Raw genomic sequence first — 24769 nt, forward strand, 5'->3', positions numbered from 1 at the left:
ATAGTCCGGTTGGTATGTGTCCCAGTATATGTTCAAACGAAAAGCTGGCCGTCGCCGTCGATAGCTTGAGGCGCGCAACCACGGTAGGGCAGACTGAGGTCGGGGTGGTCCGGTGGGATTGTGAGGTGAGAATGAGGTAAGGTGTGTGGTGTTGGTGTCGGTGGTGGCGGCCCGGCCGTCTTTCACTGCTGACCCAGAAAAGGGCGGCGCCGAGCTGAACGGATTGGAAATGCCCGATTTGTAGTGGTTCGCGCGCGTGCCGGATCAAATCACTCCCGCTACAGTTGTCTCCCGTATGTGTGACCGTTTCTCTGCTGGAGAAGTGGCTGAGCTCACCGTTGCGGTGAAGCGGAAGGTATCACTGGTGGAAGGGGGTTGACGCAGTATTGGGATGCAGTGCTGCACCGATCCAGATGACGGGAGAGGTGGGAGGTGCTTGGATGCAACGGGGGGTTATGGCGGGAGACGGGAGGGGGGCGACTCGCTCAGTAAGGGCCCTGTATGTATGTCTCACGATGCCAATGTATGCCACACCCTGGTTACAGCTCGGTGATTGCCCCGTAAAGTAGAGTACACGATCGAGTGACGATAAAAGAAAGAGGCGATTGCCAAAAAGATGGGAGGAGCTATTCAGGTCAAGTCAAGAGCAAGAGAGACAAGACCGGACCGGCCGAACTGACATAGCGGGCACCTGGGCACGGAGGCATGGTGGGACTCTCCCACTAATTATCATCTCGGGTCCATCCAGGAAAACATGAGAGAATTCGCAGATCGGACGCCGGAAATTGGGCCCTTTCTGGACGTGCACATACGTCGGCCGAAGCCCACGAGCGAGCGAACGGAAACGAAACGAACTGGTGGCGGTTTCTGCACCTCAACCCCCGCAACCCTAGAGAGAGAAGCAGCATCATAACCATGGCAAACTTTGGGCCAGTCTGGTAACGGCAGGTGATCGGTATTCAGCGGTTCCCCAGATTTGCGGTAGCCACCCATCCCGTGCCCTTGCCCCTCATGTTGACTCGTATGTGGTACCACTGACGAGTGTATGTGTGTGCGTCTGTTCACCACAAAGCGAGAAGCTTCTCTTCTCATCATCATTTTCCTATAATCCATCCATCCACAGCCCAATTCAACAAACAGCGCGATTTCAGGGGTCCCGAAACTCTATCCGGGGCACCCACGCCAAGGCCGGACGGTGCTAACCCCATGTTCCCTGGAACGGCAATTCCACTCTGGCGTCTGCAAGTTGACCACATCGTGCACCGCTCACCAAGACAACCCACTGCATCCAGTTTCCCATCACGCATGCTTGAGGGGAACACAATTCCTCATCTGAGCTTTCTACCACCAACCAGTGAAAGGAACACACCACCAGCTCGGTATCACTTGCAGCTCATAGTCCCTTGCTCAGACGATCATGCTGTGAGAGTACCCCGCATGACCTCATAACCCTCACCCACGCCTCCAGGTGCTCGGTCTGGAACTGCTTTTGGGTTGGCGACACCACATCTTGTCCCTCAACTTGTCAATTAGAAACATTCCATTGAGGCCGAGGTGCCCCTCGCAACTGAGAAAGCCGAATGGCTGAGTGCTACTCTGTAGTACCTGATTACATTCACATTCCATATTAACGGCTTGAGGCGGCTTGCAAAGGCTCTACCAACAGCTTCAACAAGGAAGTACATCACATGATCACATAATGGCGCCAACGTTCGGTTGGTCCGCCAGTCAGTCAAAGATGCATGAGAAAAGTGATTGGCTTTTGGTGAACCCTGGTCATTGCCCCATGTGCCCGTCCATCTTTTTGTGGATGCACTTAAACTCCTAAAGAATATGCTGCCATCTTGAGCCCAGACGATACAACCAGTCCCTAGCAAAAACCACCAATTTATTCCTGAAGAAGGGCGGCAATGCGCTCCTGGACACCAGCCTTGCGCTGCTCGTGGGTGAGCTTGGACTGGCGGTACTTCTTGGACTCGGCCTTCCACTCCTCCTTGGTCTTCTTGGGCGCGTCGGACTCGTACTTCTTGAAGGGGTCCTCGCGGATAGCCTTGTGGGCCTCGGCATAGAGGTCCTCGAGGGAGTCGGCCTCAAGGTCGTCCTCGATGTACTTGACGAACTGACCCTTGTAGCGCTCCTCATCGTCGTCGGCGAGGGTCTCCATGTACTCAGCGACGTGACCGCCGAAGATGTACTTCTTGAGGGTCTCGGCATCGAGCTCCTCGGACTCCATGTCGAAACCGGGGAAGCGGTTCTCGGAGTGGGGGACGAGGATACCACCGTCGGAGGCACCCTTCATGACACCGAAGACACGGGCACCGGTGGAGGTGCGGGAGAGACCGACATCAAGGAAGGCCTTGAAGGGGCGGCGCTCACCATCGTCGGTCTCGGTGGCCTCGGTGAGAGTGTACTCACCATCGGCCTCCTCAACACCGGCGAACTGCTCATCGAGGCCGAGCTTCTTCAAGACGCGGCGGGCGAGGAGGAGACCAGTGGCGTAGGCAGCGGCCCAGTTGGTAAGACCGTGCTCGATGCCATAGGCGCGGAGCTCGTGGGAGTAGGCGGCAGCGAAGATCTTGTCACCGGTGATCTCAGAGGTGACGATCTGGGTGATGATGTCGCGGTTGGAGAAGCGGACAACGAGTCTGTACTTGGGGGCGTTGTACTTGTTCTTGGCTTGGGTGATCAGGCGCTTGCGAGCATAGTAGTCGGTCTTTCCCTCTCTTCTGCGCTTGTACTTGGTCTGGAAGCGGCTGTGTTTCGAGACAAGGTCAGCAAAAAACACCAGAAAGTCGCGAGAATGGCCAGGACGTGAGAAACTTACCTGTAGTACGCGCTGTTCTTCACAAGCTTGTGGAAGGCCTGAATTCAGAAATTCCCGAGTCAGCAATTATCGCTTCAGATATTTTTTTTATCCTCCTCCGAAGCATCTTGCGTTGACTCTATCCAATTCCCCAGATCTCTCGACTCGTTCGGGTGCAGGTGAAAACGACAGCGATGCCAATGGCAACGGCAGTGACAAATCGCTGTATCAACTTACCATTTTGACTGTTGTTTCGCTGGGCGATGCGATACTCACAGGGCTCGGGGTTTGTCGACAAGTGGGAGGGGAGGTTGGATTATTCCACGACGGCAAGCATTTGTGGGCGCAAAATTTGGCCCCACAGCTTTCCAGAGTAGGGCGTGTGCGAAACTGCGTTGGGTGACGAAGGTGGGGCAGGCCATAAGGGGCTTGGGACCCTAACCCTGGGCGCAGTTCAGCCCTTCCATCCAAGTCCGCTTATGTCATCTGTTCTCCAAACCCAACCCCAGACCGAAGCCGAGGTTCACTTCGTCGGCTCCGGCTTTCAGCTTCCATGCCGGTGTTGTCAAAGGGTAGGTGTGGTCGGTGATGCCTGTCCATACATAATCAGTCAGCGGTTTGTCTTGTAAACTCCTGATAGTTGCAAATGGAACCAGAAGAGATTCCCGTCGAATACATCCTTGACGAAATCGACGCCATGGCACCCGTATCTTCGACTCCCAAGCCAAAGGTTCTCTTATTTGATATTGGGGGTGTTTGTGTATGCTTGTCTCTCCACTCTCCATGTGCCGTCTAGATGTAGATGATCCTAACAATCACAGGTCATCTCACCCTTCCAATCCATCCTCGATTACGAGCTGTCACTTGGCATCCCCCCAGGATGGGTCAACTACTCCCTCTCCAAGACTGCTCCTACCGGATTCTGGCACCGCTTAGAAAGAGGCGACATCCCAATGGACGCCTCCTTCTTCGACGGGTTCAACCAAGATCTTCACGACCCGGCCCGGTGGAAGGCATTCTACCAAGCCCAGCAAGCCAAGAACCCTGCTTTGCCAAAAGAGATTCCTCCCCTTCCCAAGCTTGATGGGCAATGGTTGTTCAACGACATGATGAAATCTGCTAGGGCACCGGACCCGTGGATGTTCCCAGCCCTGAAGGCTCTTAAAGCCAGCGGCAAGTTCATCATTGCTGCTCTCAGCAACACTGTCATCTTCCCATCAGGCCACGACTTGTATCAGGAGAACTTCATGGACGACCCCCTCCGCAGTCAGTTCGATGTTTTTGTGTCGTCAGCTCATGTTGGACTTCGCAAGCCCGACCCGAAGATTTATCAGTATGCGCTGGAAAGGGTGAATGAGTTTGCGAAGGCGAACGCGGGCACGGCAAGAGGTCAGGCGGGAGGGTGGTCGTCAGGAGTAAAGACAAATGAAATCACGTTTCTGGATGACATTGGAGAGAACTTGAAAGCTGCAAAGCAGGCTGGATTTCAGACCATCAAGGTGCCATTAGGCAGAGCATATGAGGCAGTTGAGGAATTGGAGAAGGTGACTGGGCTGTCGTTGGATGGTGGCCACCCCAAGATTCCCATCAAGCCAAACTTCAAGGGCAGCAAGGCGAGACTCTAGAACATTCAAATCATGATCAACAATGTTTCCCTTAATCATCACGTCTCTTAATCAATATGATAAAGAAAGTTGGCTGTACAAAGGCAAGGAAAAAGGTCGAAAAGTCGCAAAAAGCTCACGACCTAACCCCAACCACGCTGGAGTAGAGCGCTACAAAAACCACGTTTTACTCAGGATCGAACCCGTGACCACCAGGAGATCATGATCACGCCATGACCTTCCCTTGTTTGTCCAGGTTACTTCCACAAGCTAACCACTTGACCACGCCAAGATAGTTGCTTGCTTCGGTGATAATTACTTGCTGGACCTTCTATATCAAGGGTGGTACGGTCGTGTCTCGTGTGTGCCTGATAAGTGGCCATCCTGATGCCCGGCATGCGACTCCCAGTCCATTCCCTCGACGTAGCTGCCTGCCATTGTTGCTCTCATTCCCATGACCCAGCTTCATGACTATTCTGCCACTGAGGTCGTTGTTGTTGACCATCATCACCACTGCTGCTCTTGCCTGCAACCCTGCTGTCACCAACCACGTCGTCGTCGGCCAACGACTTTCTACCTGTAGTTCTGTCCAAACTTGCTACCATCACCACTGCGTTCGACTTTCTTGGCGCCAAAGCTGCAACTTTCCAGTATTTCAAGCCAATCATCACCACCTGCTGCTCAACGACTGCTAGTCGACACAACGACAGCATTACTACTATTATAACAACATCACAACCATAAGAGTATCACAACAATAACAACATCGGGCCTCACCACTGCAGCAACACAGCACAATATTCACCCCATACCTCATTCCACTACCATCATCCAACAAAGTCACAAAGCACAACAACCCATCGTCAAAAGTCGTAAAACAAAACAAGGATATATAATGTAAATAATAAACTAAACCCTCTTCCCAACCCGGCCTATCCCATATCCCACAATATCCGCTATACATAAAACTCATCATGAACCAATCAACCCTCATCCTCCCATACTATTTCAAGCCTTCACAGCCGTTCTCCCCCTCCTCCCCTGCGACTGCGTCCCGTTCGTAGCCCCCGGCCGAGCAAGCGTATACTTTGCAAAAGCCCTCGCCAGCGCTTTCTTGCAGCTGACCTTCTGACTCCCCACAAAACTCTCCACCGTGACGGCAATCGCCCGGTCAATATCCTGCGCAGAGCAGTACTCGCTCAACCTCATCTTGCAGAAAGCTTCCGCAATACGGATGATAGCCTCCAGATGACGGACCTATATCACCTAATGTTAGCAAACTCCATGACCAAGGTTGATGAAAGGGGGAGAAAGGGAACATACAGTAATAGGATAAGCCCCCGTCGCCAAACTCTCCCTCCTCATGTCAGCAAACAACCTCGCCACCTTGTCCTCATCAATGTGATACAGCTTGGGCGAGCACTTCTCCCTCGCGTACAAGATGTACTTCCTCAGCAGCTCCTGCGGGATCTGGTCCTCCTTCTTGATCCCATTCTGCTGCGTCTCTTGCTGGGCAGAATCATGCTCCACCTCCATCGACTGCCCGCCATTCTGGGTGTTAGCCGCCTGCGACTGGGACAGCGGATGACTTCTCGAGTGTGACCCAACAATAAACTTGGCCAGCCTTTCGTCCTCCTCCGGCTCGACCGTGTCCCTCACCACGCACAAAATGTCAAAACGGGACAGAATCGGCTCGGTGAGTTCGACGTTGGCGCTGAAGGGGATGGAAGAGTTGTATCGCCCGCCAATGGGGTTGGCGGCGGCAATGATGCCGCACCTAGCCTGCAGGGTAGTCACGATACCAGCCTTGGAGATGGAAATGGTCTGTTGCTCCATGGCTTCGTGGATGGATGTTCTGTCCTGGTCGTTCATCTTGTCGAACTCGTCGATCAGGCAGGTTCCCTTGTCTGCCAGGACAAGGGCGCCGCCTTCCAACGTCCACTCGCTGGTGAGAGGGTCGCGGCGGACCGAGGCTGTCAGACCGACTGCGGAGGCACCCTGACCGGTGGCAAAGACGGCACGGTGGGCGGTCTTTTCGACATACTTGAGAACTTGGGACTTGGCGGTACCTGGGTCGCCGAGCAGCAACACATTGATGTCTCCTCTGACACGGTGACCGCCCGTGGTAACCTTGGCTACACCTCCAAAGAGAGACAGTGCGACAGCGGTTTTGATGTCGGTGTGCCCGTAAATGCTTGGGGCAATAGAGTTGATAATCTTGTCTACAATGTGGGGATCCTTGGACAGGCGACGGATCTCATGTTCGTCTTCATCTGTCATGCGGAAACCAGCGAGCTGATCATGAGATTTGATGATGTTGTTGGCCTCGAGGATAGTGGCAAAGACCGGGAAGCCGTTGCGGTTGTTGAGCTGGGCATCGTAGCTATTGCGGTAGATACCGGTCACCTCGATCTCCTCACCGGGCTTGGCCTTGTCGATGAGATCCCAAAGGAGAATAACCTCACGGTGACGGGGAAGACGACCGGCAGGGACTGTGCCGGGCGATTCTTGGAGGGTGAGCTTTTGATAGTTTCTGTAGACGGTCTTCTCCGAGTTGAGGGTGAAGGGGCCGCGAGACTGGCAGCTCTGGCAGTATGACACCTTGACTTCGACATTGGACTCTTGCTGGAAGGGACCGAGTGTGACACCGCACTTGGTGCAGTCAAACTTGACGTACTTGAGCTGAGGGAAGACGCCGGATCTTCTCGTCACCACACCGCTCACACGCACAAGGCAGTTGAGGTGAGACTGGCGAAGCTGGCGAAGGGTGTAGTGAACGGGAAGGTCAAAAACGCGGACGTGAATCTCGGCGTGGATACGCTCGTAATCAGGGTAATGCAGCAGAACGACATCCATAGCAACCTCGTCGAACAGCTTGAGCATCTCGGCAGGAGCGTTGGCCAAGAAGTAGGCCAAGATGGCCTTAGAAGTGGAGAGGTGCTCATAAGAAACCTCGAGAGTCTCAGCGTTCACCTCACCAAGAGTTCTGATGCGGTTGCCGTAAACTGACGAGCCGCTATCATCGATGTACTCTGTGAGGAAGGCCTTGAACTCTCTCTTGATTGTGCGCTGGACGGCTTGTTGGGACACCCAGTCTGTCAGACTGGAAGCTTTGACATCATGGAGGGCCTCGAGTGAGAGCTCCTCATCCATGATATCACCATCCATATCCTCATCAGGGTCCTCATCGTAGCGATGTCTGCGACGGCGAGGCTGGGCTGAGAGATCGATATCGCCGTCTTCTTCACCAGGAAGGAAAGCGGCAGGGAGGCGTTGCCGCCTGGCAACCTCTCGATCTCTGCGGTTAAGTTGGGCCTCGAGACGTCGCCTGTCACCAAGATTCATGGCGTCGTAGTCGCCCTCGTCGTCAAGATCAATGCCCTCATATCGATCGTCCTCCCTGCTGCGGTAATCTTGCTCAAAGCCATCCCTGAACAGGTCCACATCATCCTCGGCGGCTTCATCCAAATCGTCGAGATCATCCGGGATCTCAACATCTTCCTCAACCTCGTCGTCGTCGTCGGCGCCATGGGCGATGGTGTGGAAGGCCGGGGGGGAGGAGGGCAGGGCGGGGCTGGAGGCGCCCGCAATGGAAGAAGGCGCATCTTCACCATTAGTGCGTGAGCGCTTTCTGTTTCCCCGGGCTGGTGCGCCACGGTTGGCGGAGGACGGGTTATCACGAAGTGGGGAGCTATGGAGGTGTCGAAGTTAGCTTCCAGTCACTTTTGTCAAGATATTTTCAGGGGCGTATTTTTGCTGTATTTTTCTTCCCCTGATATCTCGATTGGGCACCAAGCAGTAAAACAAAACATACCTCATGTTTGCGGTTGTTATGTGACTGTATAGCAGTAAGGAAGGGTATCGTTATCGTTCCGACAAAAAAGAGGGAAGTGGTGGATGAGCCTGTCCTGAAAGAGAGACGATGTGGGCAACAATGGTCGATTCGGCAACACACAATGGAGGGGATTGGAAAATGGGAACAGGGGCCTCGCGTCACAGATTGCTTTCCCCCCTTGGAATCTCGCGTTGATTTCGTGTCGAGGTGCCCAGGGCGCGTTAAGTGGTCTTGGCACCTACCCTGCACTTTAGCGATAAGATAAGCTCCGACAGTGATGCGCGACTCGGAAGAGAACCATCATCGGAATCGATCTATCATCTCACCTTCCACCTTTTTTTGTTTTTGGTTCTGGTTGACTTTGTCGTTGATACCTGACAATTCATCATGGATCCTGCCTCGGCGCCCAAGTCGGCCTCCGTCGCCGACGTTCCTGAGGATGGAGGGGATGCTTCAGTCGCGCGCAACAAGCCTCGCAGCGACAGCATAGGGTCGCACAAGTCGAGCGATTCGCAGACTGCCGCCGAGTATGTTCATGATGATGCTGGTGGAAGATGTGGTGATTACTACTAACACCACTTTCTAGTTTCTTGCGCGACCAGATGCAGCTAGAGGCCGATGCGCGCGAGGCTCTTCCTTATGTACGACTCTTGACCCATTGAACACAATGCGCTGATCTAACCATGGTGTCTTAATAGAGCATCGAGAACTGTACCAATGCCCTCGGCCCTCTCCGACAGGCAGTATTTGCTTGCCTCACTTGCAATCCCCCGCCCGCGAACTCGTCCGATCCCTACAATGCCGCCGGCGTCTGCTATGCCTGCTCGGTGCAATGCCATGGCGAGCACACCCTCGTCGAGATCTTCAACAAGCGCAACTTTACCTGCGACTGTGGTACCACGAGACTACCTTCGACAAGCCCTTGCAACCTTCGTCTAAATCCCGAAACCAACTCCAAGGGAGGTGTTCACTCCCAGGAGCCCGATGTGAACAACAAATACAACCAAAACTTTCGCAATCGGTTTTGTGGTTGCGAATGTGACTACGATCCTTTTGAGCAAAAGGGAACCATGTTTCAGTGTTTGGGTCTAGGTACACATGACACAGGAGGCTGTGGCGAGGACTGGTGGCACCCGGGTTGTGTTGTTGGAATGGGTCCAAAGTGGTTCGAGAAGATGGCCAAAGAGAAGAAGCCGAAGACAGAGCAGAACAAGGAGGATGGCACCAGTGCCCCATTGCCGACCATCTCGGAAGATTCTGAAGCGCTCCTGACCCAGAACGGTGCCGAGGAAGAAGAGGAGGAGGAGGATGATCCCCCACTTCCCCCTGGATTCCCTGAAGAAGACAACTTTGAAGCCTTCTTGTGCTACAAGTGTGTGGAGGCTTACCCTTGGGTCAAGCGATATGCCGGCACCGAAGGATTTCTACCTGCGGTCCACTTCAAGCCTGATGGAGCGGCCGAAGAGACCCTTCCAGATGCTCCTGCCACTACGGACTTCAAGACAGAGGAGCCCACGCTCAAAGTTGAGGAGGCTGCCTCTACCAAAACCGAGGTGCCTGCTGCCACCACCACACCAGCCGCTGCCAACCTCGATGTTCCCCAGAAGCGCAAAGCCTTGGACGATGATGAGGATGAGGCAGGTTCTCAGACATCCAAGCGTGTGAAGAATGAAGATGAATCCAAAGAGAGTCCTAGAGAGCGCTCTGCTACACCTTCTGCTCCCCCGCCTTGCAAGCTTTTATCCCTACCCCCAGTGCCCCCCGCAGGCAAATTCTCTCTTTTCTGCAAGCCCGACTTCCGAGAGAAGCTGTGTCGCTGTTCTTCCTGTTTCCCTCTGCTCGTCCCTCATCCCCAGCTTCTTGAGGAAGAAGAGACCTATGAGCCACCTGTGTCACCAGAGGCGTCGGAGAACGGGTCAACATTGGGCAGCAACTCCCTCTATGAGCGGGGAGAATCTGCACTGAAGAATGTTGATAGGGTGAGAGCTATCGAAGGTGTGATGGCGTACAACCATCTCAAGGACAAGTTGAAGCCGTTCTTTCAGCAGTTTGCCGAGAGCGGACAGGCAATCAGTGCCGAGGATATCAAGGGCTACTTTGCGAAACTGAGAGGCGATGAGGAGGTCGCCACTGCGGATACGTCTGCCCAGGGGAAGGAAGGCGGTGACAATCGGAGGGAGGAGAGTGGATACTGATTGATTTCTTTGTCGGCAACGGGCATGTTGTGTTTGGTTAGGGTGTTTGGTTGCTTGATAATTCAACTGGGACTGCAAGGAAATAGGCACATGGTTTATGGTATGGAATGGATTGGGACAGCGATCTTTTTGTTCGGAATCACTGAAGGCTTTCTGTGTAGGTTAATTTGTATCTGGAGTTATTTTGTCTTGCGGCAGAGGATGGATTCACGCAATATGAAGAGACATTCAACGTGCTCCTAGAGACACCCATTCCACACTGCTCCTAAACAACCTGTTAGGAGATCATTACAAGACGGAATTGGTCACATCGGGCTCTCGGAGACGCAAGTTTCCTCTCGTATATGTTTCTAGCCGAACTCGACCCTCGCCATCATCCGAGTAAACGCAAGTCTGAAAAACCAAAGCCAGCTCTAACAACTCTCAAAAGCCCAGCTTGCCTGCTTATTTCTCGTGTTAAAAGCAGCATCCGTCCCTTCGTTGTCATAATTCCCTTTCATCACCCAAACGCATCCTCATTCCCTCCAATATCTCTTTCCTCCCAACTTTTATTTTCTTACCAGTTTCTTTATTTCTTTACTATATATATATTGAAACTTTACAGCCATGAACGCCCTACGTTCCACCACCACCTGTTGAGATGTCCCTCGACAAAAACTCCAACCAATAACCTATCCGCCAACCGCCTTGGCCTCACCTACCACCTTTTGTCTACCTGTGCCTGTCACGACCGGCAGCCTCCTCCAAAGCCGTTTCCAGCTCGGCAACCCTGCTGATGACCTGCTTGCCCACCACAACCTGGGTAATAGCCCATCGATCCCGCAGCCCCGACAGCCGAAGCCCATATATTCCCCAAGACACTGGCTTCCATGTCAAGGGCGAGGGGCTACTGGTGAAGCAGGGCTCACGGGATCCATACCGGTACACGGTTTTCCATTTCTTTTTCCTCCAGTAGTATATAATGTATCTTGCCAGTCCATCCGTAGTTGGGTTCCAACCATCAGTGGGGATCAAATATTGCTTTGAGTGCGCGGTGAAGGCCGGGCGGTGGCTGCGCTGCCAAACTTTACCTGTCAGGCTGCCAATGTCAAGCAGAATAGGGATTGAGAGTTGATGTATCTCAAGATGTCGATGATAATAGCTGAAATGGGGATGAGCTGTGGATGTTTGGCTTTCTCACTGTCTTATGATACCCAAGCGGAGTTAGAAAACAGAGAACAATTTCTATGTTGTTGGATACCTACTTGACCTGTAATCACAATCACCCCAACACAATGCCCGCTGAGCTTCCACTCCAGTTCACAGAACGCTCAGCAAGTGTCCATCATCAATCATACATCTCATTTTGTACACCCCGTCACTCATCTATCATTTTGGTATATTGCCCTTTTTTACCCCCTTTCCCCAACACCCCTTTTTGACATTCCTTTTCATGTTTCCCAAAATCAAAGCCACTCCACACTCCAAATCTTCTCGCCAGCACGATACGGCACAATCTCAGCCTGCTCGCTCTTCAAGCTCTCCTCAACAGTGGCACCATCCTTCTTCAGCAAGATCTTCTTGTCAGAAGGAGGCAAGCCGTAGAACTTGCGGCCATAGGAGGAGAAAAAACCGGCCAAAGCTCCGTCAGTGACGTCCGAGTCGGAAATGTCACCGCGGGCGATGCCCTCCTCAAGAGCCTTGAGGACGTAGCCGAGGGCGTAAGGCTGGGTGAAGACACCGGCGGCGGTGTTGCCCTTGCCCTTCTTGGAGGAGATATCGTGGGCTGGTTGTATGTTAGTGCCTGCTAACAGTGCAAAGGAACGGGATGAAACTTACGAGCACTGTCAGTACCAAGGAAGAACTTCCCCTTGGAGGACACAACAGCCTGAAGAAGAGCCCGACGGTCCTCGGGGGACTTGGCAGAGGGCTTGCAGTAGTGGTGCACATTGGCGGACCAGTCATCCACCAGCAAGCTCAAGTGATGAGCAGTCTATCATCCCCAGTCAGCACTTCACCCTTCCCCAACCCGTCACAGTTTCACTCACAATAGTCCCCACAACATCCTCCCCAAACTCCCTCACAGCCTCCACCGCCTCCCCAGTAGTGCAATGCTCCAACACAATCTTCAACTTGGGGTACTTGCCCACCAAGCTCCTCAGCGTAGGCAAGAACCTGCTCTCCGCATTCATCACCGTAACCCCCTCCCTGCTATCACTCGGCACCTCCCCGTGCAAGTTCAGCACAATGCCTTCCTTCTCCATAGCCTTGAGCACCTCGTCAAAAGGCTCAAAGCTCACGACACCCCATTGGCTGTTGGTAGTCGCTCCCTTGGGGTAAGCCTTCACACCAGCAATGCCAGCCTTCTTGGCCTTGGCAATCTCCTCGGGGGTGATGGAGGAGTGGAGGTACAAAGACATGAGGTAATTGACGCTTGGGTCGATGGCTTCCAAGGCGGACTTGTACTCGAGAGCAGCGTCAACAGAGGTGACGGGGACAGGGGCGAGGTTGGGCATGACGAAGACGGTGTCGACGCCGGCTGGGCGGATGGTGGGCGTGACGAGGGAGGCGATGGGGCCTGGGGCGTTGCGGAGGTGGACGTGCATGTCCGCTGCTGAGGGGAGGGTGTAGGTGTCTTTCATTTTGGCGGTGATGTCGGGGTTATGAGTTGGGGTGTGTGGCTTGAAGAAAAGGGCTATTCCAATGAAAAATAGTGAGTTGTGTAAGTGGAAAAGTGAAACGGAAAAGTGAGGTTGAAGATGGGGAGGGTGTGGAGTGAGAGGTGAGTCGTGAGATAGCTTGGCGGAAGGCATAAAATTGTGCACGGGTTAGGGTTTAAGGTGCTGGGTTAGCACCCCTTTCATCTGAACCATAATTTTCCAACATCATTGCAAAGAATGCTACTGAACAGCCATGTACTCATATGACCAATATGTCGAGAGCATTCTTCAGGCCCAAAGTAAACTGAAAGATGGACACGGATAACCATTCTCGTGGCCCTTGGGCCTTTACCCAGACAAGGGTGCGACTTACAAATCAATATAACATCAATGACGTCCCGCCTTTTCACTTCATCTTGAACCCTTTCTAATCTCAACAAATCAATTGGAATATGAAAATTTATCTGCTCATAAATCAATAGTAACCCCTCATCATCTCTTCTTCAATTCCAAAAAAAATGACAGTCGGTCTCACCGAGGACCGTCTTGGGCCCGGTGCTGACGACGGGTCCGGCAGCTCCACCACCTCAGCAACCATCACCGCTACCGAACAAACACCCCTTCTCGCGTCCGACACATCCTCAGTCACCATCGCCCGTCACATCTCCCTTGAACGAGAGTCAACAGTCCATAATGAGCCCTCAGAGGAAGATGAACACCCTCCCCTGGGCTGGAAAAGAGGCACAGCCATCATCTTGTCCATGTGGGCTCTTATCTTCCTCCAAGCAGCCAACATGTCTGGCATCAGCACCACTCAATCTTCCATTGCTGAGGACCTGGATGCCTACCAAAACGCCATGTGGTTTACGTCTTCGTACATGATTAGCGTGTCCTCCACCGCTCCTCTTGTTGGTCGTCTGTCCATGATATTTTCGCCGGGGGTGATGGTGCTCATATGCTCGACGTGGTTTGCCATTGGGGCGGTTATTGTTTCGGTTGCGCCTACATTCGGGGTGTTTATCCTAGGCAGAGTGTTGTGTGGTGTTGGGAGCGGTGGGATCATGACACTGTGTATGATCCTGGTCATCCAGCTCACCTCCAAGAAGAAAAGGGGGCTGTGGATCGGACTAGTAAACGCGGGCTTCACCATAGGAGTCTCAACAGGCGCAGTGGTATTCGGTGCACTCCTCCCAGTCATAGGATGGGTAAGCTCCCCCTCCCCTATTCACCATCCCTTCCAGAACTAACCTTCCCCCTCCCCCAGCGCCTCCTCTTCGGATCTCAAGCCCCCCTCTCCTTCCTCGCCGGCCTGGGCGTATTCCTCAGCATCCCCCACCGCCCCTCCACTCACCACTCCCGCGACAAATCCCTCCTCACCAAACTCTCCAGCATCGACTACCTCGGCGCCCTCACCCTCACCGCCACCATCACCTCTCTGTTATACGCCCTCTCAACCTACACCCGTGCCCCCCTAGCTCTATCCCTCCTCTCCCTCTCCCTCTTCCTACTAATCGAATCCCGCCACCCCGACCCCATCATCCCCCTCCCCATCCTCTCCTCCCGCGGCGTCTTACTATCTTGCCTCTCCCAACTAGGCTTCATGGCCTCGCGGTGGACAGTCCTCTTCTACGCCCCCATCTTCATCCTGGCCGTCCGCGGCCTCTCCCCCGCCCTCGCCGGCTCCGTCCTCATCCCCACCAACCTCGGCTTCGGCATCGGGGGTCTGCTCGTAGGCTGGCTGCACATCAAGCGCTCCGGCTCCTTCTGGCTGCCCTGCCTCTTATCCCTCTTCATCTTTGGCTGCTCCCTCTTTGAACTCTCGTTCGTGAGCAACCACGAGACGAGATACGGGGTTTATATCGCCGTGGTCTTCATCAACGGGTTGTGTACCGGCGCAGCGGTGAACTACACGCTCGCTCACCTGTTGCATCTCGCACCGGCAAAGGACCATTTTATCGTTACAGGTTTGCTGGCTACGTTTAGGGGTTTCGCGGGGAGTTTTGGGACGGGGATTGGGGGCGGGGTTTTCAACCGGGTTCTGAGAGGTAGTTTAACACGGGGCTTTCTGGAGCTGGGGCATGGGGAGTTGACGGAGCGGAGGGAGAAGTTGGTTACCGTTTTGGTGGGCAGTCCGGCCGCTGTCTGGCAAGAAGGGGTACTCAGCAAGATGGAACGGGGGGTTGCTGTGGGCGGGTATGAGATGGCGCTGAGAAAGTTGTACATGGGTGCCGCTGGGGTGACGGTGGTGGTGTTGATTTTGCAGTGGGCCACAGGCTGGAAGGGGGTGGAAGACGAGACAAAGACAGATGAGGAGGGGATTAGAGAGGCCGTGGTGGAGGCTGATCCCGCCATGGAGGCTTAAATCTAGAGTTGGTATATTTCCGTTAATTTAAGAAAAACGATGCAAGGAGTTCACGATACAGTCTAGTCGGTTATAAGAATGACCATGTAGACCTGAACAATGGCCAAAGTCCTGTAAACGTACGTGCTTTTAATTCTTCACCAATATCACTATCACCCCTCTCTCATCTACATCTACTACCCCTCCCTCCCCCCCCTTCCCATCATCTTACACCCAAAGATACCCACCGCTCAAAATCCGATACCATCCCACCTTTCCTTATTCGGTTTTCCCTCTCATATGCATCACATACATTCCGTTCCGTCGTTCCTACCACCCCAGGAAATTATCTAGAGAACTAGGAAGAGTCATCCATTCGTATCATTCGTCCATTTTCCCCTCCCCAAGTCCCAAACAAAACCCCATTATCCTTTTTTTGTTTTGTACTCCACCCACCCTCCGATCTAAAAATTTGCGTTTATACCGAATATCAGGGCATGGTTGTTTCTGGTCCAGCTATATCTAGAGACATAGTAGAGGTCGAGAAGTACTGCGTGAAAATCCACAACTGTAAGTATGTCATTTTGGGTATGTATAGTTGGATATGTTGTGTGAATGCCGTGGCGAGATCAAATGGAAGAAAAGTGTGTTTGATGTCGGATTGTGGTGAAATAGGAGGCGGGGGGATTAGTCGAAAATCGAGGTGATCGTATCTTGAGTATAAAAGTATTCGGGAGAGGCAGTGATGGAAAAAGGAGGACGTGAAGTATTACGCTTCACACAGGTATGGGTGGTGGCGAGACAAAGATTGGCGCCCTGGTCCCTTGCTCCTCCCTTCAGCAAGACAACATGGGTCGCCTGTGAAGCGCCTTCACTCCAAGGGCAGGTTGGTCAATCCTGCCGTCATCACGAGTTCATCGAAGCAGAGAGTAGCTGGCTGCCATCTCTGCTAGTCGATAACCTAACTACACCGGCCGGCCGCCTGCCAGCCCTTTGTTGATCATTTCGCACCCGCGGTCTTGATATCTTACATCCTTCTAATCCGTCCTCGCTTTTGAACGCCGAGAAAGCCTGTGCCATGTCGCACCAGGACTGGCTGGTCAGTGGACCAGTTCTTTGGAGATCACGTTCGAGGTAAAGGACTCTCAAACGCGCTGGTAGAACAACAAGTAAGCAACCTTGTTGTCCTTGATGCTGTCCTTGTGCTGCTTAGGGGGCAGCTTCTGTCCGTTGATAGCCGGTGTGTTGACAACGCTACTCCACTTCTTGCCACCGGCCGCTTGCTTCCAGCCATCGTCGTCGCCGGTATCCTCATCATTCATGGCACCGAATCTGTTGCTACCAGTGCTGTCTTTTTGGTTACCAAAGCCAGACTTGGCCTGTTCTTCCTCGGCACCACCCTCAGCCACATCTTCGCTGCGCACACGGCGGATAACGGTGTCATCGATACGAATCCATTCTCGGCCATCCTGTCGGCGAACATCTACTGTGTAATGACCGCCACTGGCATTCTTACCATGATGGTACACAACAGCCGTCAGCTTGTACCGAGGAACACCCTCGTGAACCGTGCTGTTGCGTTGAGAGCGAGACAGAACCTCTTGTGGGAATTCGAACTCGAGAGGATAGCCAATCTTCTTCCAGATCTTGACAGTACCACCTTGACCCTCGGCGTCGAATTGGAAACGCTTGAGGTGCAAGATAAGAACAGGAGGAACCGATTCAATGAAGATCTGCTTAGTAGCCTTGACGTTCTTGCCGTGGGGCGAGTTGAAATCGCCGTGGAGTGTTTCCGGTCGAGTTAGACCCTTCAGGGCGTCAATGATGTTGCGAATCTCGGGCGCACCAATGTCAAGTTGCAGCGGCTCGTAAGGCTCCAGCGTGACCGAGGTCTTGTTGCCAGGAACACGCAGTTCAGAGCGCAACTTCCCACCGAAGATCTTGTTGATGGGTGAAGCGAGTGAATGGCCAGAAGACCGAGTAACAGCAGCGCGTTGACGTGGGCCAACCTCAAGCCAATCATCAGCGCCCTCGAGCGATCCGTCTGGCTTGGAAGTGGTGGGAGAAGACGGAGTTGAGTTCGGTGCGGTAGAAACTGCTGAAACAGGGGCAGTACGCATCACCTGGGCACACTCGTCGTGTAGACCTTCAAGAAGGAACCCAAGGAACTCTTGGGCGTCTTGTTGGTGACCACGCCTCATGCTGGCAAAGCGGGGAAGTTTGCGAATGGCTTCGTAAACAAACTCAGGGGTGAAAGACTCGCCATATTGCTCAAGCTCTTCCGGCTTCAGCCGTTTCTGGAGGAGGTCAGTTGACGTAGCAGAGTCGATAATCTTAAATTCGCGCATGAACATGATCCTGCACTTTTGCGTTAGTCAACGCTAACTCAGACGGTCGTGTTGCAACTTACAGTGCATCGATCAAAGGCGTTTCGCTCTTGAAACTGTGAGTGGCCTTCTTGGACACTTGATCCAGAAAGTCGTAGAACGGAATGCAGAAAATCAAAACTTGAAGAACCTGCATTGCATCAGTATCAACTATTGTAGCTTGAGACCAGAGTCAACTCACAGAATTCATGTAACACATATTTCCAGTGTTGACCAAGCCTCTGGGCTCAATAAAGGGCAGCTTGACAATACCAGTAGGACGGTAGGCCTGTAAAGCCTCGGCAAGAGAATTCGCCTTGGAGCTGGGGAAACTTCCAACGGCTCCAGATGCAACGGTAGAGACATCGGCAGCGTTGCCATTGGTGTGGACGCGAGGAGCTGCGGCAGTAGAAGCCACAGCAGAGGGAGCTGCACTGGGCTTTGCGAACAAAGCGGCCCAGGCCTTGGGTTTTGCAGGAGCTGGAGTTGGAGCTGGTGCGGCTTGGGCAGGAGCAGACTCAGTCTCGGACTTCTCGCCCATGCCATTCACCTGGCGAGCACCCTCGCCGGCCTCGGTCGACTTTTCGTCTTTGGTGGGAGCAACGGAAGTTTGCTGAACAGCTGTCTTCTCCATCGCTTGCAGCTCCTTTGGAGCAATCCTTGGAATTACTGGGAGAACGGGAACCGCAGGAACTGTGGGAAGTGCCGGGATAGCTGAGCGAGTAGCAGGCTTCACGGTCGTGCTGGGGCTGACTGCCACTGCGATGGATGCCTGGGTCGTTTGGGCAGAACTTGGCGTGGTTGGGGGTGTATCCTCTACCTGCTGCTCATGGGTGGACGGTGTCTCCGAACGAGCGGTGGCAGCCTCAGTTACTTCAGCCTTAACGGTGGTTTCCGCGTTAACAACTGGCTCCTCCTTAGGTTCTGTCTGCTCCGGTTGCTCTGGCTGCTGAGCCTCCGCCGGTTTCTCGAGAATCAGATTAGGAGTGCTAGAGACCGGGCGTCTTCTCCTCGACTTTGGGGCACGAGCGGGGAATCCAGCTTCGGGATTGGAGAACCATGGCAGCTTTGACAATATCTTCTCAGATGGCGAGGTGATGGGGTGGACTTCAGATGTTGCCGTGGTGGTTGCCATGTTGAACGGACGCTCCACCATAGAAGCTGCTGACGTCTCTACCACGACCTCTACTTGAGTCTCTACCGGGGCCTCTGCTTCAATCGCCGCTTCTTGTTGCTCAGGCTGAACCTCAGCAGGGGATTTGGCTTGCGAGGCAAGATAAGCCTCCTGGTTATACTCCTGCGGGAACGGCTGCTGCTGCTGCTGGGGCACAAAGGGTTGGAACTCTGGCTGAATAGGTGGTTGTGCTTCGTGGACGTGCAGTGGCTGAACCGGAGGCTGCACCTCGTGATTATGCAACGGCTGATGTGAAGCTGGAATAAACTCGCGGAAAGGGGGTATGGTTGAGGGGGCAATCGTCGTAGGAGGCGGAACGGCAAATGAATGGGTTGTTGACGGGGTAAGCGGGGCAACGACCGGGGGCATAGCAGGAGGGGGCGGTTGGTATGGCGAAGACACAATCGGCGAGTGCTGGGCGGGTCTGCCATAGGGCTGGTGCAGAGGGACATACTGCTGCACAGCAGGCGGCGAACGAGTGTAAGGGGCGTGATTGTACTGGGGCGGAAGGTAAGGTTGCGGCATGGCGCCAGTATGATACTGCTGGTAAGGCATGTAGTAGGGCTGGTTCGGCGGGTAGGGGTTCATGTACTGAGGCCCATGGCCGTACATGGAGGGGTTGACATGATGCTGGTGTTGCTGGTACTGGTAACCATGAGCAGGCCCATACTGGTGACGATTTCCACGGCGAGGAGGAGGCGGACCTCCTCCCATGTCGGCGCCTCCTTGCATCTGCTGCCCAGCCGGCAGATGCGCGCGATTGTTCATCATGCCGGCCTGGGTTGGGAGCTGTGGCGGCAGCTGCTCACTGAAGTGAGGGCCACCGCGGCGGACTGGGCGTATACCAGGTGGGAGCCCCGGTGAGGGCGGGATCTGGCGATGAAATTCGAAGGGTTCGGCGCGGGCGTCAATGATGGGCAACGTTGGGGGTGGGTTGGCGGCTGTTGCCGGGAGAGAGCGAGAGGCGAACTTGGAGCGGCGGGAACGAAATGCCCGACCTGTCTGACTTGGCAGTGTCGGAGCTGGCGGCAGTGGGTGGGTGGTGGTGGTGGTGCCGGTGCCGGTGCCGGTGCGCGTCGTTTGCTGGCGTGCGGTGCGCCGGTTCTAGGCAATCAAGACAAGTCGTTGTCAGTTCGGCCTCGACGGTTTCGATGAGTCGTTGCTCCGGCGGGTGCAGGGGGCCAGAGACACGGTGCGGCACATTGGACAGCGTGCTGCCAGGACGCGGGGGGACGGTACAGCACACGGGAAAGTGATGCTGGATGGATAGAGCCAACCTCTGGGTGAAAACCAGGTGTGAGGCCTTGCGTGGTGGTTGACAAAATTTAAACCGCCTCTTTTCGAGAAACCAAAGAAAGGGCCCAAAGCTAAGAGGCCTAGCCGACGCTCGGACTGACCCTAACCCTAAGGCAACGTCCGTTCGTTCAGGCCGCCTCGAGACCCGCTGCGATTCTGCAGCCCCCCAGATCAGATCAACATGGCAATTCTCTTCAGACTGCAACAGAGTCTCGGAGAATTAATGCTATCTAATAATAATACAAGACATGTCCCAGTGTTGCAACCCCAGCATCGGAGTAAAAGACAACACAGATGGATCACCTCACTGAAACCCGCGCCAGAAAGGATAGTAGCAGGCAGTTGGCAGTCAAAGAAGAGTGTTGGAGAACTGAGTAAAAGGGTATCGATCTTCTAGATAATTCTAGAATTCAAAAAAACCCCACGCTTCTTTTTGTTGCTGTTGTTTTACAAACCCAGCAAGCACTTTCACTCATCTTTAAACATCCATTTCCCACCACCAACTTTCATGGCATCTCGCCACCGCTCCTCGATTTGCTTCCTCCCCCTCCTCGCTGCCTCTTCTCTGTTCTCTTCCATTTCCTGCGTCGTAGGCATATCAGGGTTCCAATACCCAGGGGGGGACGGTTGCCTCTGAAATCTCTCGCGATGCCGTCCAAACTGGTTTGCTATTTGCTGGCTCTTTGCTTTCATCCAAGTTTCCCGCCGTTCCTCACGTGTCATCTCGATTAGTTTATGGGCATGGGGTCCCAGGTACTCCTCCATCATTTGGACATCTGCCATGCGGGACAACACGCCGGGGCCTGTCGCGTTGAATTCAGACTCTGCAACGGCCCGGTAATGTCGACCGCAGCAGTTGTAGTCATTGCACCCTGTCAACTCGGCCCGGTCAGCCTTGCCACGCACGACTTCGTTGAAGGCATGTTTGTGACCGTTGTTGAACTTGGGGTTTACTTTGAAATCCTCAAGTCTCAGCTGTCCCAATGGCTTATCTCGAAGCCGACGTGGTTTGGGTCTGGACGTTCTGTCGTTGGCCTGCCTCGGCCGTGAAACAGTTGATGGTGATTCTATGCCCCCGTGAACTGGATGGAGATGTCTGAGAGGAGTGACCTCGGATTCTAGTGAGGCCTTGTCGAGAAGTGATTGGAGTCTTCCAGCAGCCTTCTTGGGCGGCTTGGTTGGCCGCCATGGTTCAAATTCTTCGTCAGACCCATCCTCGGCGACTTCGGCAACTTCATAATCCAGGTTTCGATGAGTGTTTTGAGCTGTCCTCTGCTTGCGTGAGGTGTCCGAAACCTCCGACATGCTTTGTTGGGCTAGTTCAACACTCTCTGCAATAAACAGGGTCGGTTTCGGTGCGGTTGATGGGTTCCCGGCTGTCGTTCTCGGATACAGCAGTCTGGAGGTTTGATCGGGTTGCGGAGTGCCATCATCGTCCTCACGAAGAGTTTGGCGCCAGATTTCACGTTGCTTTCTGGGTGTCGGCATGCCCCTAGAACCCTCGTCCAGGTCAATGCTTTCATGGGGGGCAAAGACAGCTGCTTCACCCATCACTACCGGGTCGGAACTGACTTCGGTTTTGATCTTGCGAGGTGGAGGAGGCATGTTGTTGTTGTTGTTGTTGTTGTTGCTATCGGACGCGTGTTTCCGCTTACGCAGACTGCGCTCAGAAACAACAATCGGGCCATCAGACGAAGGTTCTTCTTTGACCCTGATAGGACTGGCCTCCCGTTTGCAAGGTGGTAACGGTGGGAGCTCAGGCGCCTCCGTGGGTTGGTCTGGATCATCAGATGCACCATCCTCAGCAGATGGACCTTGCTGGATACTGACTATTCTCCCTCGTCTGTGGGGCTCGTTAAAAGCCGGAGTAGGGTGTCTCATGGTATAATCTGCTTCGTTCAGTCTGGGCCCAGGGGAGAGATGCGACAACGAGTCCGTGTTGAGCCCTAAATCGCTTGGTGATTCACGGGACTCATATATAATCGCCCGCTCCGCACCAGTCCCCTCTGCATGGTGTCGAGTATTCGCATCTTGCTGCTTCAGTCTTGTTTCCAGCTTGTTAATCTTCCTCTCCAAGGCATCGGCATACGTGATCCACGTGTCTCTCTCCTCTCGTGCAGCTTTTGACACCTCCCTTGCAGTATCGTAACTCTCCTGCACCTTCTTGAGTCGTTCCTCCACCTGCTCCTTCTTCTTCCAAAGTTTGCCATAATTCTTTTCCCAGTCCGGGTTCTCGATGTCGCCCGATGATGAAACCATACTCGGCGCGCGGATCGTTCTGTTAGGGGAAAATTCCCCGAGGACTCGTCGGACCGTGGTGTTGACATCGTACTTGGCTGGTAATATCGGTGGCTTGGTGTGCTTCTGTCGCAGCTGCTCCAGCTCTTGGCGGAGAGATCGATTCTCTTGTTCAAGAACCTCGGCCCTAGAGGCAGCATCTTTGAGCTGCTGCAGTTCATTTTCAAAAGTTGCATTCCGTCTATCTTCTCTTTGTCGAACCTCTGGCAAAACCATATTGTTAGTTGTCTGGACGAGAAACCGGGCATGGAAACTCTTACCGGCCTCAATGTCACGGCCAATTGTGTCGCACACAGACTCTAGCGCAGCAATCAAAGCTGGCCGCCCCTTCCGTTTCCAAGATTCCGTCATGATAGGGCCAAGCAAAAATATGAGGAGGATGCATTTCGGACAGTTGCAGGAAATCTTATACTCTGGCAAGACGCCTAGGCAGAAGCGCTGGTGGGTTGCATGGGTTGCATGGATTGTTCCTCCGTAAACGCGAACGAACCACGCGTCACGTCATAGCTCAGCTTCCATGTTGTACAAAATAACGGGGTGCTACCTGGAAACACGGCCTTAGCAAAGTTTAGAAACTTTGAAAAATACCTAAGGTGGCCGTTAGGCAGTTATGAATGCTTTACGTAGGCCAGGATTGAAGGATCCTGTATAACCCAGATAAATCTTTCCAAAAGGGTAAGGTAGAGAAATACACTCAAGTCTTTTCAATACCTGACTCTTGTGTCAGTCTTTATTTTCTGTCGACAACGTGACAACGCGAGAATGCGACGCGACTCATCCAAGTACGTGCTCACGTGAGAGGGGCTATTTGGACCACCTCGCCACCCAACACCCCGCCTTGGTGCGACATCGTCCCTGCATGCCTGGTTGCTATCGTTGCACCAGCAGTTGACGGCGGTGCTGGTCTTGTATCCCAACGTTTCTTTGTGCGAGTTGGCCCAATATCAAACCGTGACTAATTAGATAGCCCAGGATGCTTTCGCTGCCTTCCACGATGTCTTTGGACACTGCTTGATAGCCACGTTGCCTCGCATCTGCTTCCTCGGCCAGTCAACCCCACCAAGCCTTGGTCCCGGACCCCTTGAATCAGATATGCAGGTCAAGACATCATCCACAAAAAAGGCAATGGCGAGATATTCCAGATCTTTGGTAGCATATACGAAGGCTTCCCCGCAACATCACCTTGTCCCCTACCACGACTAGGTGTACTGACATGAAATTGCCCCTGTCGACATAGGCGGCCAGATATCATGCCACGTCTTCTCACAACCACTCAGCTATCCCTACCCTCGGCCCGGATTGACTGATATCGGATCACAGTGGTAGTAGGCTTATCAGATCCAAGCTCTCAACCCATGGCCCATCGTTCTATTAACGAGCCTCCCTTCCCGCGCGGATACTTGGCTTCCGTGTCACCAGCCATCGCAATTGACGCAGGCGCACTTCTGGTCCGTTAAATCTGTTCTATGACCAGACCGGTCTCCGAACCAAGGCTGAGATGCCGGCCAGAAGGGACAGCTATGACGAACAGGCTGAAAAGGAGGCTCTCCCACAACACCAGATCATCCAATCCCCAATTGCCTGGTAAGTGGCAATGCGCCACATCCGGCAATCAAACATACGAACACCCTTCCCAGAGAATTCCAGGAGACACCCAGGAGAAGGGGCGCGTAAGGCCGCGTTGAGTGCCATGCCAGGACAATAGCCTCGGAACAGTTCCAGAAATCGCCCTGGGTTCGTCTCTTTCTCGCAGTTACTTCCCTGAGATCTGCTTCCGAATAGTCTGTGCGAGTAGACATGTCCGGGATAACAATATGGAGAGTTGCGAGAAGGGTATTTGGGCTTCTGTCATGTTGAGGCGCATGCGGAGGCAGATAACCATTTGCTGCAGGAAAGATGAAGCCAACAAGGGACCACGTATCAGTGCTGCATTGGCTCCATGGCGAGCTGTTGAAATTATTGGAAGAGATGGGGGAAGGGAGTAGCAGCTCAGACAAAAAGGAGGTCCACCATCTAGCCCAAGTGCTATGCAGGGGCTCTGCTGTAGCCGTGCCTGGACGCCGTATGTATACAACCCTCGGCCCAGGATGCCCTTTGTGGCGGACGAGTGAGATTCCCATGTCCAACAGGGCAAGTGTGAACCGCAAACTGCAGGGCTAGTCACAGCACAGTGTAGATATACCGTACGGTCAGGTACCGTGACAGCAACTTTGAAAGC

The 24769-nt window shown here is 53.6% G+C and overlaps 9 protein-coding genes across 9 annotated transcripts; 3 read left to right on the forward strand and 6 right to left on the reverse strand.

The window, feature by feature from the left end:
* Positions 1-729: 729 nt before the first annotated feature.
* QC762_0045670 (uncharacterized protein) lies at positions 730-1208 on the reverse strand (the record flags this gene model as incomplete). The annotated part of the gene is made up of 2 exons (XM_062883418.1): positions 730-935; positions 1139-1208. The coding sequence occupies 2 exons, from the start codon at positions 1206-1208 to the stop codon at positions 730-732; spliced, it is 276 nt and encodes a 91-aa protein (XP_062746392.1).
* Positions 1209-1746: 538 nt separating this feature from the next.
* Positions 1747-4589, forward strand: QC762_212850 (uncharacterized protein). Its single transcript, XM_062888182.1, has 2 exons — positions 1747-3563; positions 3625-4589. The coding sequence occupies exons 1-2, from the start codon at positions 3450-3452 to the stop codon at positions 4426-4428; spliced, it is 918 nt and encodes a 305-aa protein (XP_062746393.1). The 5' UTR covers positions 1747-3449; the 3' UTR covers positions 4429-4589.
* RPL5 (60S ribosomal protein L5) lies at positions 1889-3632 on the reverse strand (the record flags this gene model as incomplete). Its single annotated transcript, XM_062888181.1, has 3 exons — positions 3041-3632; positions 2825-2862; positions 1889-2753 (listed from the first exon to the last, which is right to left on the reverse strand). Exons 1-3 carry the CDS (start codon positions 3041-3043, stop codon positions 1889-1891), a joined length of 906 nt encoding a protein of 301 aa, XP_062746394.1. The 5' UTR covers positions 3044-3632.
* Positions 4590-5415: 826 nt separating the features above from the next.
* Positions 5416-9189, reverse strand: MCM2 (MCM DNA helicase complex subunit; the record flags this gene model as incomplete). Its single annotated transcript, XM_062883419.1, has 3 exons — positions 8222-9189; positions 5731-8098; positions 5416-5664 (listed from the first exon to the last, which is right to left on the reverse strand). Exons 1-3 carry the CDS (start codon positions 8224-8226, stop codon positions 5416-5418), a joined length of 2622 nt encoding a protein of 873 aa, XP_062746395.1. The 5' UTR covers positions 8227-9189.
* QC762_212870 (uncharacterized protein) lies at positions 8496-11701 on the forward strand. Its single transcript, XM_062888183.1, has 3 exons — positions 8496-8769; positions 8829-8883; positions 8941-11701. Exons 1-3 carry the CDS (start codon positions 8630-8632, stop codon positions 10435-10437), a joined length of 1692 nt encoding a protein of 563 aa, XP_062746396.1. The 5' UTR covers positions 8496-8629; the 3' UTR covers positions 10438-11701.
* Positions 11702-11754: 53 nt separating this feature from the next.
* URA4 (dihydroorotase) lies at positions 11755-13410 on the reverse strand. The gene is made up of 3 exons (XM_062888184.1): positions 12465-13410; positions 12256-12409; positions 11755-12202 (listed from the first exon to the last, which is right to left on the reverse strand). The coding sequence occupies exons 1-3, from the start codon at positions 13227-13229 to the stop codon at positions 11883-11885; spliced, it is 1239 nt and encodes a 412-aa protein (XP_062746397.1). The 5' UTR covers positions 13230-13410; the 3' UTR covers positions 11755-11882.
* QC762_212890 (uncharacterized protein) lies at positions 13358-15604 on the forward strand. Its single transcript, XM_062888185.1, has 2 exons — positions 13358-14281; positions 14341-15604. The coding sequence occupies exons 1-2, from the start codon at positions 13595-13597 to the stop codon at positions 15436-15438; spliced, it is 1785 nt and encodes a 594-aa protein (XP_062746398.1). The 5' UTR covers positions 13358-13594; the 3' UTR covers positions 15439-15604.
* On the reverse strand, positions 15540-19728 carry QC762_212900 (uncharacterized protein; the record flags this gene model as incomplete). The annotated part of the gene is made up of 3 exons (XM_062888186.1): positions 15540-17775; positions 17828-17934; positions 17986-19728. The coding sequence occupies 3 exons, from the start codon at positions 19726-19728 to the stop codon at positions 16563-16565; spliced, it is 3063 nt and encodes a 1020-aa protein (XP_062746399.1). The 3' UTR covers positions 15540-16562.
* Positions 19729-20721: 993 nt separating this feature from the next.
* On the reverse strand, positions 20722-24661 carry QC762_212910 (uncharacterized protein; the record flags this gene model as incomplete). Its single annotated transcript, XM_062888187.1, has 2 exons — positions 22812-24661; positions 20722-22754 (listed from the first exon to the last, which is right to left on the reverse strand). Exons 1-2 carry the CDS (start codon positions 22900-22902, stop codon positions 20722-20724), a joined length of 2124 nt encoding a protein of 707 aa, XP_062746400.1. The 5' UTR covers positions 22903-24661.
* Positions 24662-24769: the final 108 nt, after the last annotated feature.

The sequence above is a fragment of the Podospora pseudocomata genome (genome assembly GCF_035222375.1).
Source record: "Podospora pseudocomata strain CBS 415.72m chromosome 2 map unlocalized CBS415.72m_2.2, whole genome shotgun sequence".
NCBI lineage: Eukaryota > Fungi > Ascomycota > Sordariomycetes > Sordariales > Podosporaceae > Podospora > Podospora pseudocomata.

Coding starts and splice junctions, on each gene's coding strand:
- QC762_212850 (XM_062888182.1), top strand. CDS start 3,450: ATGGAACCAGAAGAGATTCCCGTCGAATACATCCTTGACGAAATCGAC. Junction 3,564..3,624: donor TTGATATTGGGGGTGTTTGT/GTATGCTTGTCT, acceptor TAACAATCACAG/GTCATCTCACCCTTCCAATC.
- QC762_212870 (XM_062888183.1), top strand. CDS start 8,630: ATGGATCCTGCCTCGGCGCCCAAGTCGGCCTCCGTCGCCGACGTTCCT. Junction 8,770..8,828: donor GATTCGCAGACTGCCGCCGA/GTATGTTCATGA, acceptor ACCACTTTCTAG/TTTCTTGCGCGACCAGATGC. Junction 8,884..8,940: donor CGCGCGAGGCTCTTCCTTAT/GTACGACTCTTG, acceptor GTGTCTTAATAG/AGCATCGAGAACTGTACCAA.
- URA4 (XM_062888184.1), bottom strand. CDS start 13,229: ATGCCTTCCGCCAAGCTATCTCACGACTCACCTCTCACTCCACACCCT. Junction 12,410..12,464: donor AGGATGTTGTGGGGACTATT/GTGAGTGAAACT, acceptor TGGGGATGATAG/ACTGCTCATCACTTGAGCTT. Junction 12,203..12,255: donor CCTTGGTACTGACAGTGCTC/GTAAGTTTCATC, acceptor ACATACAACCAG/CCCACGATATCTCCTCCAAG.
- QC762_212890 (XM_062888185.1), top strand. CDS start 13,595: ATGACAGTCGGTCTCACCGAGGACCGTCTTGGGCCCGGTGCTGACGAC. Junction 14,282..14,340: donor TCCTCCCAGTCATAGGATGG/GTAAGCTCCCCC, acceptor CCCCTCCCCCAG/CGCCTCCTCTTCGGATCTCA.